This window comes from Bufo bufo, chromosome 4 (genome assembly GCF_905171765.1).
Source record: "Bufo bufo chromosome 4, aBufBuf1.1, whole genome shotgun sequence".
NCBI lineage: Eukaryota > Metazoa > Chordata > Amphibia > Anura > Bufonidae > Bufo > Bufo bufo.
The window spans coordinates 255,202,796-255,219,407 of NC_053392.1; the positions used below are offsets into that span (position 1 = coordinate 255,202,796).

The window sequence follows — 16,612 nt, forward strand, 5'->3', positions numbered from 1 at the left end:
CAGTGTAATCCTCTCAGATTACAATGTATAACCTCTTTTATGTGTGTTTGTCACTTTTTATGTTTATATTTATTTAAATTTCCCGCCCAGTTCCGCTCCCATGCGCAGCTGCTGCTCGCAGGGAACGGAACCAGGAAGTCAAATGCCGGCCGGTGTTCTGCCAGATCTTTATACCTTGCGAAAAGTCTATACCGGAAATGACGCAGCCGCACAGGAATCAGCTGGAGGAGGGTGTGCCCGGCGCTGAGCAAGCGCACATCCACTGGCTTAGGAAAGAATCGGTGCAGCGCCGCAATAGAAGTACTTCGTGCACCACGCGTGCGCACTTAGGGGTATAGAGATTTTGCAGCGCACAATGTTGCATCAGATCTCCCTACTCCTGAGTGCACACGCGCGCATAAATCATCAGTTGCAGTTCATCCTGATTTGATCTGATGATTTGTAGGCGAGCAGGTAAACAATGAAGAGAAGGCAGTGCTGGCATGGCACAGCCAGCTGATCGGCGAGGGACCAATGAACGTGATGTCACATGGCCTAGGGAAAGCTGAGAGAGCCGCTGCCTTCTCAAACAGCTGATCAGCAGGGGTCCTGGGTGTCGGACCCCTGCTGATCAGATACTGATGACCTATCCCGGAAACCCCTTTAAGTGAAAAATTTGGCAAAGGCATGCAGGCAAGCCCAGGAAACTTCAAGCATTCAGCAGTTATCTCTTCACTCACAGATTTATTGCACTAAATTTAGTAGTACAAGAGATACTACGTTTTAAAGGGAACCTGTCAGCGGCAAAATCCATCCCAAACCGCCAGCAGTACCTTCAAGTAGCTGGCAGTGAGTTTTGAATGATGATTTTCTTACTGCACTCTGATGAGGCATAAGTATGAAAAACTTTCTTTTATCCTCCGTTCGCGCTATTTTCCAGTCAGGCTTGAAGTCAAGGGGGCAGCGGCCTCTATGCTTCAAGTCAAGGTAACCACGCCCCCTTTCCCTGCCCCTTCTCATGTGACTTGTTGTGCATAAGCGCTGTCAGTCACAGTGAAGGGGCCAGGACCAGTTCCATTGGCAGCCATACATGGCCACGCCATGACACTACCACCACCATGCTTCACTGATGGTGATATGCTTAGGATCATGAGCAGTTCCTTTCCTTCTCCATACTCTTCTCTTCCCATCACTCTGGTACAAGTTGATCTTGGTCTCATCTGTCCATAGGATGTTTTTCCAGAACTGTGAAGGCTTTTTTAGATGTCGTTTGGCAAACTCTAATCTGGCCTTCCTGTTTTTGAGGCTCACCAATTGTTTTAATCTTGTGGTGAACCCTCTGTATTCACTCTGGTGAAGTCTTCTCTTGATTGTTGACTTTGACACACATACACCTACCTCCTGGAGAGTGTTCTTGATCTGGCCAACTGTTGTGAATGGTGTTTTCTTCACCAGGGAAAGAATTCTTTGGTCATCCACCACAGTTTTTTTCCGTGGTCTTCTGCTGTTGCTGAGCTCACGGGTGCGGTCCTTCTTTTTAAGAATGTTCCAAACAGTTGTTTTGGCCACGCCTAATGTTTTTGCTATATTTCTGATGGGTTTGTTTTTTCAGCCTAATGATGGCTTGCTTCACTGATAGTGACAGCTCTTTGGATCTCATCTTGAGAGTGGACAGCAACAGATTCCAAATGCAAATAGCACACTTGAAATTAACTCTGGACCTTTTATCTGCTCATTGCAATTGGGATAATGAGTGAAACACACACACCTGGCCATGGAACAGCTGAGAAGCCAATTGTCCCATTACTTTTGGTCCCTTAACAAGTGGGAGGCACATATGCAAACTGTTGTAATTCCTACACCGTTCTCCTGATTTGGATGTAAATACCCTCAAATTAAAGCTGACAGTCTGCAGTTAAAGCACATCTTGTTTGTCTCATTTCAAATCCATTGTGGTGGTGTATAGAGCCAAAAATATTAGAATTGTGTTGATGTCCCAATATTTATAGACCTGACTGTAGTGTATGTAGTATTGAAAGTGTAGCCTTTGGGTTCATAGGGCATTTTTTTTTATGTATTGAGGAAGATAAACGCACAAGTAAACACTAAACTGAACATTAAAAATTGTAACTCACCGTGAAAAATACAATTTAGAAGGTGTAAGCAGGTATGGGACAATAGGAGATAACTGCTAACTTTGAGAGCTAGGAAGATCAGACAAGTGAGCTGTAAATAGCTCATCTGCTCTGCACATTTCTGTATTCTAACGTTACAGCTGGAATATCTAATGAAAAGGTAAGGTTTTACCAACGCTAGCTTTGATGTCTATATCACATCTTTAACGTGAATAGAAGACTGATCCTTTTGTGTCACTGCTAGAGATTTTTATTCTTTGCTAAGGAGTTACCACTCCATCTTCTGAGACCTGTAGTGATCAAGGTCACCTCTGGTTCTGCTGCTTGAGAAGTTATATTATTCTCTGCATGTTTTCTTTCTTTCAGGCGTCATCCAGAGAAGCACAAAGTAGATATTTTAAGGAATGATTTGACGGAATGCAAGGCATCGCAGGATACTATTATTCTGTCTATAGCCTAAACATTTCCATTGAAAATAGATAATGGAACTCAAGAATGAATCAGTGAGTCTCAGTGTGGCAGATAAAAATGAAATTTGCACAAGATAATTTAAAACAAGTACATTAAAGGGGTTGGCCACTTTAAAATCTTTTCATGTTACTCACCGTTTTACAAAGCAAGAGCACACACTGATCATTAACTTGCAGCCATATTGCGTTTCTTTTGTTTTGGTGTTTGCTGCTGCTCTAAACAGTGGCTGTGTATGACATCACTGATAATTGATGCCTTGCCTCCCATGTCCAGCCAGGCGTTCATGTCCTGTCTTCTACTGCGCAGACTCCACATCAAGAGCATGACATCTGCACAGTAGAAACAATTCTCTGCCTCCAGTTGCCATCCAATGTGCGCAGCTGGCAAGTGTAGCGAGTATGTGCACTGTAAAAGACTGCTGCAGTGCCGGTGTTCTGCCACTTTTCTATACCCGGACAAAAGTCTATACCCGAGAGTGATGTAGCTGCACCGGAAGTCACGTGGACGCGTTGGAATCAACCCTCCATTTCTTTACTATCTATCTCTTTCTTTACCATCCATTTCTTTCTTTACTATCAATGGCGGCATAGAGCTAGTTTTAGCAAGTGCCGAGTGCAGCAAGGCCAAGCCCGATGCGTGGCGAGCGAAGCGAGCCCGCGAGGGTACAAATTAATGTAGATTACGGGCTTGCGGCGTTCTGCCAGATTACTATACTTTAGCCAAATGCGCTTGCGCAGCGCGCAGACCCCCTCCTCCAGCTGATTCCAACGCGTCCACGTGACTTCCGGTGCAGCTACATCACTTCCGGGTATAGACTTTTGTCCGGGTATAGAAAAGTGTCGAACAGTATAGAACACCGGCTCTACAACTGCGTATAGTTCTCCTGTTTGAAGTGCCGCAGCCAACAAGGTTGTACTGCAAAGACTCCAAGTTTTAGAAGCAACATAGCTTATTCTGCTATGCTGTTTGCGTAGCTCCCATTTACGACAATGGAATGAAGGGCCTGCACGCTCGGCTGTTTTCGCAAATCCAGCCACATAGGGGCAACCTCTTACTTTATTCTTCTATGGTAGAACGACTTGTGTTTCCAACATGACCCACATTCTCTTGAGATTCGGCTCACAGACAGATGTCCTGACATTTTCTTTTAAAGAATTTGTTCGTATAATTCAGAATTCATTGTTCCAACAATGATGGCAAGCCATCCTGGCCCAGATGCAGCCAAACAGGCCCAATCCATGATACTACCACCACCACCACCATGTTTCACAGATGCAATGAGGTTTTTATGCTGAAATGCAGTGTTTTCTTTTTGCCAAACATAATGCTTCTCATTTAAATCAAAAAGTTCTATCCATCCACAAAATATTGCTCCAATAGCCTTCAGGCTTGTTCAGGTGATCTTTTGCAAACAGCAGACAAGCAGCAATGTTCTTTTTGGAGAGCAAAAGGCTTTCTCTCTTCAATCTTGCCATGCACACCATGGTTTAGTGTCCTCTTGTTGGTGAACTCATGAACATTAACATTAGGTAATGTCAGAAAGGCCTTTAGTTGCTTAAAGGTTAGCGTGGATTCCTTTTTTTGACCTTGCGAATGATTACATGCTTTTCTTTTGCCGTGTTCTTTGTTAGTTGACCTCTCCTGGGGAGGCAATAATGGTCTTCGATTTCTACATTTGTACACAATCTGACTGTGAAATGGTGGAATCCAAACTCTTCAGAGTTAGATTTGTAATATTTCCAGACTGAGGAGCATCAACAACTCTTCTTCTGATGTCCTCAGATATCTCCTTTGTTAGTGCCATACAGGGGTGCACCTAGCCTTTCTGCTGTCTGAGGCGAAAACTGAAACTGCGCCCCGCCAATGCCAATTTCTTAACCTTCCCCTTTTACCACAATGAAAGCGCTCATTGCCCATGGCCCTTACACTGCCCCCTCTTGCCCCTACCTGGTGCTGCCTGAGTCAATCGCCTCACCTGGCCTCATTGGTGATACACCCCTGGTGTTATCATACACTTTCACAAACATATGTTGTGAAGATCAGACTTTGATAAATCCCTTTTCTTTAAATAAAACTGGCCGTTCACTCACACTTGATTGTCATCCCATTGACTGAAACCACCTGACTCTGATTTCACCTTCAATTTATCTCTATGGCTGTACCCTTAGGGATTAGCAATCAGATTTCCTGTTGCAGTTTTGGAAGCCAAAACCAGGGGTGAGTTTATAAAAGAGAAGAAGCTGTACCGCTCCTGTATACGCGCTGTACTTTGAAAATCCACTCCTGATTTTGTCTTCCAAAACTGCATCAGGAAACCTGACTCTGTGGGCCGTACCCTAAAGTTTCAAATACTTTTGCCACTCACAAACGTGATATTGGATCCTTTCTTTAAATAAATGACCAAGTCTAATATTATCGACTCATTTGTTTAATTTTATCTAATCTTCGGCGTTGTTTGAAAATCTGATGTAATGTTAGGTCAATTTTTTTGCAGAAATACTGAAAATTCGAAAGAGTTCACAAACTTTCAAACATCACTGTGACATGACCTGGATGAATGAGAACTGTGTATCTTAAAATATAAAAAACTCATGCCACAAAAAACAAACCCTCATCCACGTGTCAACGGAAAAAATAAAATAGTAACAGCTATTTGAAAGTGACAATGGAAACAAAAAAAATAATCTGCTTTGTCCTAAAGGCCTATAATAGGCACCATCCTGAAGGAGTTAAACAGGTAAGGAATTATAAAAGATTGCGTATAAAAGACAAAAACACAATGCTTAACACTATCATTAGAGATGAGCGAATTTCATGCAGGACTCCCCTGCATAACGGAAACGGGACAGACCCGTTTTGCAGCCCATAGACTTCTATTATGACGGAATGAATAACGGAATGCCTCTAAAGGCATGGTTATGGTTATGGTAACGGAATCCATAACGCAATTCTGCTTTTACCACCAAATGAAGCGTTAACGAATTAAAAAATATGAAAATTCGCTCATCTCTAACTACCATTCTTGAAACTGTTCTTATCAAAGTGAGCTGAATAAGACAGTTAAATAAAAAGCAGAAGTAGTGGAGATTCCTTTTACATTAAGATCCCAACATTGGTGGCCATTCACATGAACCTTTCAATAGATCTCAGATGACACTCTGCATCTGATAAACGGTATTTGTTTATTTTATGACCCCTTATGGAGGTAAAGGTCTAAAAGATGAAATGTCTATGGTACAGTTTATGGTTCATTCAGGTTTTCATTGCCAATGCACACAATAGCATTGTTTTCTTTGTTAGTCTAACGAGCACCAAAAAGCAGTTAACGACCAGGCCTCATGAGTCAGGCAGTTACAATAGATCTCCACCACGTTTGTCATTCATTCTTCGAAAATGGAAGCTATGTCGCCAGTGTGAACAGAGCTCAAGACAGTAATTGTGTGTCTCTTAAAACCATATTCTCTCAATTAGGGAGAGTTAGTATAAAATTTGCATGAATGAGCACACACACATTATTTGAACAGTAACTACTCTGTGGATTTTGTCTTTATTGGCAAGATGTTCGTAATCCAGTAGTCAAATAAAGAACACAGCGCTGTTTTGTGATCTGCAAAAGACAAAAGATAATAAAATGATGCAAAAAAAAAAAAAGAAAGAAAAACTATTCTAGGGGCTACAATCTATTACACAACTAAAAACGTGCACGTGTCATTTAATCAAAACAACATACAAGAAAGGAAGACCCCATAAAGCTTCACCACTTGTTTTTTCGGCTGGCGTTACATGATCATTTTTGCTGTAACACACCCCTCCCTCATGGCATCACAGGAACACAATGCTGCAGTACTGTATATCACAGCATAACAAAAGGGAATGGGGTTGCATTGCAACTTGTAAGTTGCTGCGAGCAGACACAAGAAATCCAGCAGGTTTGGATTCCTTTCAACGGTTATATCAATAATGACCCCATTCACCTTGACCATTGGTGATCCTGCAGCGCTACACTTCGCCCGTGCAATGTGTGTTGTACCCCCAGCTTTATACAGAACATGGATGCTGCGGTACTTGCTCCCATTCCACAGTGAAATTTCCACTACAGATTTGTTGCATATTTTCCCCAGATTTACAAAGGGTGAATACTGTAGCATAAACTTTGACACACCAAGCATTTAAAATCTGCACTGCAGGTGAATTTTTGCTTCAGATGTTTTGCTCGGCATGTGGATGAGATTTATTAAAATCTCCTCCACCTTGCTGGTACTGTAAAAAACTTTATCTGAAGCATATCTGTCCCATGTACCCTTAAGAACCTATTTGGAAAACCCCTCTAAGCTTCTTCATAATGTGCCCTGAAAGGTAAGAAACCTGTATCTAAAAAACAGGACAGGGCAACTATTTTAGGCTACTTTCACACTGGCGTTTTGGCTTTCCGTTTGTGAGATCCGTTCAGGGCTCTCACAAGCGGTCCAAAACGGATCAGTTTTACCCTAATGCATTCTGAATGGAAAAGGATCCACTCAGAATGCATCAGTTTGCCTCCGTTCAGTCTCCATTCCGCTCTGGAGGCGGACACCAAAATGCTGCTTGCAGCATTTTGATGTCGTCTGACAAAACTGAGCCAAACGGATCCGTCCTGACACACAATGTAAGTCAACGGGAACGGATCAGTTTTCTATGACACAATCTGGCACAATAAAAAACGGATCCGTCCTCCATTGACTTTCAATGGTGTTCAATATGGATCTGTCTTGGCTATGTTACAGATAATACAAATGGATCCGTTCTGAAGGGATGCAGACAGTTGTATTATCTGAACGGATGAACATGCAACATGCTGCGACGCAACAGTCGCAGAAAATCCATTCGAGATGGATTTTTCTGCGACTGTCGCGTCGCAGCATGTTGCATGTTGCAGTGCGACACCATAGACTGCCAGTACATAAATTGTCGCGCGACATTGGTGCAACAAAATGTTGCGCGACAAATGTTGCAGTGTAGCTGTGCCCTATCTGTCGCGCGACTAATGTCGTCATGTAGACGTAGCCTTACTCTACAAGCTACCAATCAGCAGCTGCTAAGAAGTCCCAATGCTGGGGAACAAGGAAATCCCCTAGCACCTAGCATATTAAAAGCTTGGCACTGGGAATATAAATCAAGGGTGTCTTGCAAGCCAGATATGATCTATATACATCCTGCTAGTCATAATCTTGAGAGTTATCTATACTTACACATTCAGTACATAAGGATAAGAACACATTACACATGAAGAAAAATTAACAGGATTTCTTACTTTTTTTGTCTGATAAAACACGGTTCATGTTTTGAACTGGAAATGAGCCAAATGTCCAATGCACATCGAGCCTTGTACATCTTGTACTTTTGGTACTGGTTCTCTGCCCATTTATTTCTTGGCAGAAATCTTCAGTTCGGTTTAATCTTTTAAATGAACAGAATCTTTAACTCTATTAAGTTTGAGCTACAGAGCCTTTTAAAGAAACTGGACAAGATTAAGGAGCATTTAAAGACCCCATATGAATTACTAAGATTATGTTAACATGCGCATTAAAGGGAACCTGTCACCGGGATTTTGTGTATAGAGCTGAGGACATGGGTTGCTAGATGGCCACTAGCACATCCGCAATGTCCAGTCCCCATAGCTCTGTGTGCTTTTATTGTGTAAAAAAAAAAGGATTTAATACATATGCAAATTAACATAAAAGAGTCATATCTTACTTGTTGGACCAGAGAAGAGTCATATTTTCAAGCTCTGACTCATCTCAGGTTAATTTCCATATGTATCAAATCGGTTTTTATACACAATAAAAGCACACAGAGCTATGGGGACTGGGTATTGCGATCTAGCAACCCATGTCCTCAGCTCTATACCCAAAATCCTGGTGACAGGTTCCCTTTAAGGCTTCTGTGTAAACTGGAAGCTACAGAGCTGTGACAGATCCAAAGCAAGATGGACACCAATGGAGACTGTGGGGTTCTGCCAAGGGATCTGTCATTTTTCCCATAACAAATGATGGAATCTGCATTGGAGTCTCCTGATATGAACACAGCCTACAATGTGTGGCCAAGGCCTCACGGACATGATCGTGTGCCGGCCATGTCCGTGGTGAAGACTGCAAATTGTGGTCCGCAATGGTCTTTGGACGCGGATTTACTTTTTTTTTTAGCATTTTGGAGGCACTGACTGAAATCCCACAAAAACACTCTGTAGTGCTCCTGTGGGCTTCTAATCCATGCCTCCGTTCAACTCTGCGTTGTATTTTTCAGATTGCGGACCCATTCAAGTGTCGCATCGGTGATACAGTGCGCACGCGGCCGGTGCCTGTAGTATATTGCAGACCTGCTGTTTATGGGCCACAATACAGTCGTGTGCATGAGGCCTAAGGGAGCTGTCCCAAAGTTGACATGAGAACACTGACACAATAATAAAACTCTATGTGATCTTGACAGTATTTTGGGCAAAACTCAAGCATAGACTTTATCCCACGTGGAGACGACATCTGTGAGTCTACTTTGTATATGGCAGAAAAACTTAAAAAGCATTGGACACCTTATCACAATTTTCCTAAAAGTATATACCACTTACACATATGACTTTTTAAGGGTATCTGCCCTGAAGGCCTAATATGTGAAGTCCCATTTAGAATAGCACTATCGATGGAAGAAGATGTCACCATGTTCTAGTTATTAGAATTCTGGAGAAGGTTGTTGGTCCAGGGAGTTATTCCGATTGTTTGACTGGAGTCAGGAAGTAATTTTTCCCCCCAAAATGGGGAAAATTGGCTTCTACCTCATGATGTTTTTTTTGCTTTCCTCTGGATACACTTTGATAAAAGGCTAAACTGGATGGACATATGTCATTTTTCATCCTTACAAACTATTGGGGTCATTTATTGAACTGGTGTAAAGTAGAACTGGCTCAGTTGCCCATAGCAACTAATGAGATTCCATCTTTTATTTTCCAAAGAAGCTGTCAAAAATGAAAGGTGGAATCTGATTGGTTGCTATGGACAACTAAGCCAGTTCTCATATACACCAGTTTGATAAATGACCCCATATGTTACCAGACCCAACCACTATTGGCCTCCATTGAAAACTAGCAGTATTCAATAGAGGCTGCTAGTAGACAGGTTTGATCATGTGCCCCATCCCCCCAATAACAGTCATTTTCTAGATGGGAATAACATATCCTCATTGAAGAGACTGTACCAAAACAAGGGTCTGTGACCCTTTTAAAAATTTACTTTTTAAAATTTAATTTTTAGTACAGGCAACATTTTTCTAAAAAGGTGCAGGAGTCTCCATAAATGCTGCCAATTGAAACATATTAAGCTACCAGAACATTTAATATAAACCAGCACAGTGATTTGTTTTCTGTAAAGATTTAGGCTATCCTGTGGATAAGTCATCAGTATCTGATTAGTGAGCGCCGTGGCCTTCTCCGTGCTCAACCACAGCACCGTACATTGTATAGTGGCTGTGCTTGGTATCGCAGCTCAGCCTCATTCACTTCAATGGGACTGAGCTGTATCTAGGTCATGTGACCAATGAACGTGTCATCACTCTGCCTAGAGAAAGCTGCGAGAAGTATTTGTGAACGCTTCCGAATTTTCTATTTTTCAGCTTTTTTTACATTGAGGACCTATCCTCAGAATAGGTCATCAATATAAGATCAGCAGGTGTCTAAATCCCAGCAACCCTCGAATAGGAAGGAGCCATCCACCTGAAGTGAATAGGGCGTTGTAGTTGTAATTACACAGCGCTCACTGCTGTGATGTCGACAGTGTTCAGGTAAACATTGAAGAGAAGGCAGTGCTGGCACAGCGCAACCAGTTGGTGCCAGGTGCCAGACACCACCGATCAGATACTGATGACCTATCTGGAACATAGGTCATCAGTATATAAGTCTCAGAAAACCACTTTAAATACCCAGATTACAGCCAGACTAATTGTGCAGTTTTGTGCTTCAATAAGCTAACCAATACTAAACCCTTGCATTTTAAACTCCACTCTGAATGGGTTTTTCATGGGTACATCACTATAAGCCTAATGGTAGGATAGCCTGCCAATGTTTCTGGTATGCCCACTGATCAGCAGATGAGTTGCTGTGCATGAGTAGCCATTGATGGGACAACAGAGTTCCTTATTCTGCATTCTAAGTATAAAGACATAAGTATTTTAGTTTCAATCCCTCTCCTTTCCTAAAAAAAGTTCAATTGGCCCATATTTCTCAGAAAATATAACCAAGGGAAAAGAAAATCAGTAAAGTTCAAGACCAAATCTGGTTAACTAATCATTAAAAATAACATTGCATATAATTATATATATATATATATATATATATATATATATATATATATATACACACACACACAGTACAGACCAAAAGTTTGGACACACCTTCTCATTCAAAGAGTTTTCTTTATTTTCATGACTATGAAAATTGTAGATTCACACTGAAGGCATCAAAACTATGAATTAACACATGTGGAATTATATACATAACAAACAAGTGTGAAACAACTGAAAATATGTCATATGAGCTTCAAGAGGTAGTCCCCTGAAATGGTCTTCCAACAGTCTTGAAGGAGTTCCCAGAGATGCTTAGCACTTGTTGGCCCTTTTGCCTTCACTCTGCGGTCCATCTCACCCCAAACCATCTCGATTGGGTTCAGGTCCGGTGACTGGAGGCCAGGTCATCTGGCGCAGCACCCCATCACTCTCCTTCATGGTCAAATAGCCCTTACTTTCAAAGTTTTCCCAATTTTTCGGCTGACTGACTGACCTTCATTTCTTAAAGTAATGATGGCCACTCGTTTTTCTTTACTTAGCTGCTTTTTTCTTGCCAACTGATGGTCCCAACCCCACTTATAAGGCAAGAAATCCCACTTATTAAACCTGACAGGGCACACCTGTGAAGTGAAAACCATTTCGGGGGACTACCTCTTGAAGCTCATCAAGAGAATGCCAAGAGTGTGCAAAGCAGTAATCAAAGCAAAAGGTGGCTACTTTGAAGAACCTAGAATATGACATATTTTCAGTTGTTTCCCACTTGTTTGTTATTATATAATTCCACATGTGTTAATTCATAGTTTTGATGCCTTCAGTGTGAATCTACAATTTTCATAGTCATGAAAATAAAGAAAACTCTTTGAATGAGAAGGTGTGTCCAAACCTTTGGTCTGTGCTGTAATGTATATATATATATATATATATATATATATATATATATATATATATATATATATATATATATATATATATATACACTGCTCAAAAAAATAAAGGGAACACTTAAACAACACAATGTAACTCAAAGTCAATCACACTTCTGTGAAATCAAACTGTCAACTTAGGAAGCAACACTGAGTGACAATCAATTTCACATGCTGTTGTGCAAATGGGATAGACAACAGGGGGAAATTATAGGCAATTAGCAAGACACCCCCAATAAAGGAGTGGTTCTACAGGTGGTGACCACAGATCACTTCTCAGTTCCTATGCTTCCTGGCTGATGTTTTGGTCACTTTTGAATGCTGGCGGTGATTTCACTCTAGTGGTAGCATGAGACGGAGTCTACAACCCACACAAGTGGCTCAGGTAGTGCAGCTTATCCATGATGGCACATCAATGCGAGCTGTGGCAAGAAGGTTTGCTGTGTCTGTCAGTGTAGTGTCCAGAGCATGGAGGCGCTACCAGGAGACAGGCCAGTACATCAGGAGACGTGGAGGAGGCCGTAGGAGGGCAACAACCCAGCAGCAGGACCGCTACCTCCGTCTTTGTGCAAGGAGGAACAGGAGGAGCACTGCCAGAGCCCTGCGAAATGACCTCCAGCAGGCCACAAATGTGCATGTGTCTGCTCAAACGGTGAGAAACAGACTCCATGAGGGTGATATGAGGGCCCGACGTCCACAGGTGGGGGTTGTGCTTACAGCCCAACACCGTGCAGGACGTTTGGCATTTGCCAGAGAACACCAAGATTGGCAAATTCGCCACTGGCGCCCTGTGCTCTTCACAGATGAAAGCAGGTTCACACTGAGCACATGTGACAGACGTGACAGAGTCTGGAGACGCCGTGGAGAACGTTCTGCTGCCTGCAACATCCTCCAGAATGACCGGTTTGGCATTGGGTCAGTAATGGTGTGGGGTGGCATTTCTTTGGAGGGCCGCACAGCCCTCCATGTGCTCGCCAGAGGTAGCCTGACTGCCATTAGGTACCGAGATGAGATCCTCAGACCCCTTGTGAGACCATATGCTGATGCGGTTGGCCCTGGGCTCCTCCTAATGCAAGAAAATGCTAGACCTCATGTGGCTGGAGTGTGTCAGCAGTTCCTGCAAGACGAAGGCATTGATGCTATGGACTGACCCGCCCGTTCCCCAGACCTGAATCCAATTGAGCACATCTTGGACATCATGTCTCGCTCTATCCACCAACGTCACGTTGCACCACAGACTGTCCAGGAGTTGGCAGATGCTTTAGTCCAGGTCTGGGAGGAGTTCCCTTTAGAAGACCTTCCGCCACCTCATCAGGAGCATGCACAGGCGTTGTAGGGAGGTCATACAGGCACGTGGAGGCCACACACACTACTGAGCCTCATTTTGACTTGTTTTAAGGACATTACATCAAAAGTTGGATCAGCCTGTAGTGTGTTTTTCCACTTTCATTTTGAGTGTGACTCCAAATCCAGACCTCCATGGGTTGAAAAATTTGATTTCCATTTATAATTTTTGTGTGATTTTGTTGTCAGCACATTCAACTATGTAAAGAACAAAGTATTTCAGAAGAATATTTAATTAATTCAGATCTAGGATGTGTTATTTTTGTGTTCCCTTTATTTTTTTGAGCAGTGTATATATATATATATATATATATATAATCAAACTTTGTAATATGCATATCTTATCAGACAAAAAATGGCTTGTTCTCTTTCTCCTCTTCTCCCTCTTCCTTAAGGAGTGGTAGAGACACAGGTATAGACACAGACTGCAGCAGCTAATAGTATGTGTTATATATCACCCACCCCAGGTGCTTTAGTCACATCATTACTACTTAGTACTTCTCTACAATGTCTTATGGTGCTTTTAAGTAAGGGAGCATTTACATGACTGTAGTTTCAGTGCTTGTCTGATACGCATTTTTTGGAGATCACACACAGATCCATTCATTTTAAAGAGCAGTATAACATGTGGACAGCACATGGTTGTAATCTATATGGTGTCCAGATCCATGTGGCAGTGCTGCAAATTATAGAACATGTCCTATTCTTGTCCGTTTTGCAGACAAGAATAGACATCTTTTCAGTGGGGTTTGTGGAAAGTGTGAGATCCACACGGACCACAAAAATGCTGTATGTAGTATTTAAAAGGATGCAAACATGGTGTTGGTGACTATTTGCTCTGCCAGAAAACAGACAGGTTGCTGATAAATCTCCTTGTGTGTATATGCCTTGATTCATAAGTGGGAAAGGGCCAATAATAGAACAATTTAGCAGCGGGTCAAATAACTTTCCCTATGATGCCCAGGTTTGTAATGCACCCTGGACCTAGACACAGTAAAGTCATGGAGGGACAAGAACTCCTTCTATGGCTTCTATGGTTAATTATGGGTTATTCCTGTGTGTGCATATAAACTGTAAAAAAAAAAAATTAGAGAATTGTAGTTTATACAAAGACATCATAATTTAATCTGAAAGGCAGCAATTAGTTAAACAAAAAGGATGCAAATGTCAAGATGATTTACATTTTTTCAAATTTAATATCAATCTGAAACAAAAAAATATTTTCTATTCAATCTACAAATGTGTATTTCAGTGTTCGGTGGTTTTATTTTGTTATTCCTGTCTGCTATGCAGGGTCTAAAGAATGGCAGTGCTGAATTTTAAAAAATACAGTTAAAAATACATACCAAGAGGCATGGAAGATTGCTCTTTGAAACTGTCCAAGGAATCTTTTAATCTTTCAATATCCTGTAGAAGAAGAAGGCTTTTCACATGATGTAAGAGCTGAATTTCAGAGAAGGGCACTGCACCACTCTTGATCTGGTCCAGTATCTCTAGGATCTGTTCCACCATCAGAGCAGAGTCTACACGTCTGTACTTGTCTAAAAGACACAATAACATATTCTAATACAAACATAAAGCAAAACCAAGTGCTACGAATAAACAAGGATCTGATAATTAAAAGTTTATCTATAGTCAAATCCAATAAAGAGAAAGAAATCATTTAGGATCCATAATATAATTTCATAAAAGCTTGAAGCTCTTCAGAAGTGTTAGTGCCCGTCCAAGGTTGCTCTGCAAAGTGCATCTGTACAACTGCATATTTTTGTTCAATGATAGAAGAATTGGGGCAGACTGTATATTAGTGACACTTTGGGTTGGCACTTGAACCTAATCAAACTCAAAACATCCTTCATGACGATAATGGCCCCATTCGAGCAGCTGCCCAAAAAAACTCAAAAGAAGTAATAATGTAGCATCATTGGAATGCCCATCCTAAACAACGATTGTCAGAGGTGTACATTTTATTACATATGCATTATATCATATTTCAAGATATATCTGCAAATGGGAACATTGACGCTTTATGTTTGATTTATGTAATTGTGCTTCCTGCTCTTGGCACCAATCTGTTCTAATCATTTAAAAGGGCTGCATTGGGTGAATTAAGGTGGCTCAAGTTTTCACAGCATTAAATAGCAATCTGCTTAAAAAAGAAAAATAAATAATAGGGAGGCTATGTTCACTTCCCTCTTCCATTTTATCTCCCCCCCATGCATCTAAAAAAATTAAAAATAAATCAACTTTGCAAGTAGGCTTTATTAAATGCAAATAATTCCTACCCTTTTGTGTCTATAGCTGCTATACAACATCAACAGCTCTCTGCAAACCAAATAAAGTACAAAAATGTATTGTAATGCTAATTCTATGCTTATAAATTAGAGATGCTTGGCAAATACATTTTGTGCGAAATTATTTGAGCCCGTCTGCCGCACATCAAGGTGATCTCTGTAAGACGGATCCTAAGGCTCCATTTACACGTCCGCAAAATGGGTCCGCATCCGTTCCGCAATTTTGCGGAACGGGTGCGGACCCATTCATTCTCTATGGGGACGGAATGGATGCGGACAGCACACAGTGTGCTGTCCGCATCCGCATTTGCAGAGCGCGGCCCCGATCTTTGGGTCTGCAGCTCCGCAAAAAGATAGAGCATGTTCTATTCTTGTCCGCAGCTGCGGACAAAAATAGGCATTTCTATAGGGGTGCCGGGCAGGTGTGTTGCGGATCCGCAATTTGCGGGTCCGCAACACAGCACGGACGTGTGAATGCAGCCTAACACTAAGTTCAACCTGTTATGTGCCATGACAGAGACCATGCTAATTAAAATCAGCCTATGAGGCAAACAGGCTGGTCAGGAGTGCACGACCAAATGGAGTCAGCCACACCTCCAGTACAAACTGCAAAGAAAAGGCGGTTAGTCAGCACATCCCAATGCGCAGGTGCGCGTTGCTATGGCTGAAAACACATGAGTATAAAGCTTAGCCTGCTCTGCATGCATGTTGGTATTTGCATTCCCTGGATTCAATGGAGGCCATTTTGGCACCAAAAATTATAAAAACCAAAAGGGGGCCCAGCATGCATGTGGAACCTACACCCCCTGAACTTCATGGTCGCTGTCATGGCACATAACAGGTTGAACTGTTAGGTTCCCGTCTTATAGAGATCGCCTTGACGTGTGGCAGACGGGCTCAAATAATTTTGCACAAAATGTATTTGCCAAGCATCTCTAATTTATAAGCATAGAATTAGCATTACAATACATTTTTGTACTTTATTTGGTTTGCAGAGTGCTGTTGCATTGCATATTTTGTTCTATGTTGTGTTTTCAGCCATAGCAACGTGCACCTGCGCATTGGGATGTGCTGACTAACCCCCCTTTTTTTTTTTATAGCTGCCTTACAAGACATCGCTACAGACAAACAACCTGATCCTGAAGCGATAATCCCTTTCATC

General features: G+C 41.8%; 1 protein-coding gene across 1 annotated transcript in view; it reads right to left on the bottom strand.

The window, feature by feature from the left end:
• Positions 1-5,506: 5,506 nt before the first annotated feature.
• The window catches only part of ERICH1 (glutamate rich 1), an 88,869-nt gene continuing 77,763 nt past the window's right edge, over positions 5,507-16,612 (bottom strand). Inside the window, exons 5-6 of the mRNA XM_040428535.1 lie at positions 14,506-14,700; positions 5,507-6,192 (exon numbers count right to left, since the gene is read on the bottom strand). Of these exons, the coding sequence (XP_040284469.1) occupies positions 6,113-6,192; positions 14,506-14,700 (275 nt within the window). The 3' untranslated portion in view covers positions 5,507-6,112. The remainder of the gene's footprint in view (positions 6,193-14,505; positions 14,701-16,612) is intronic.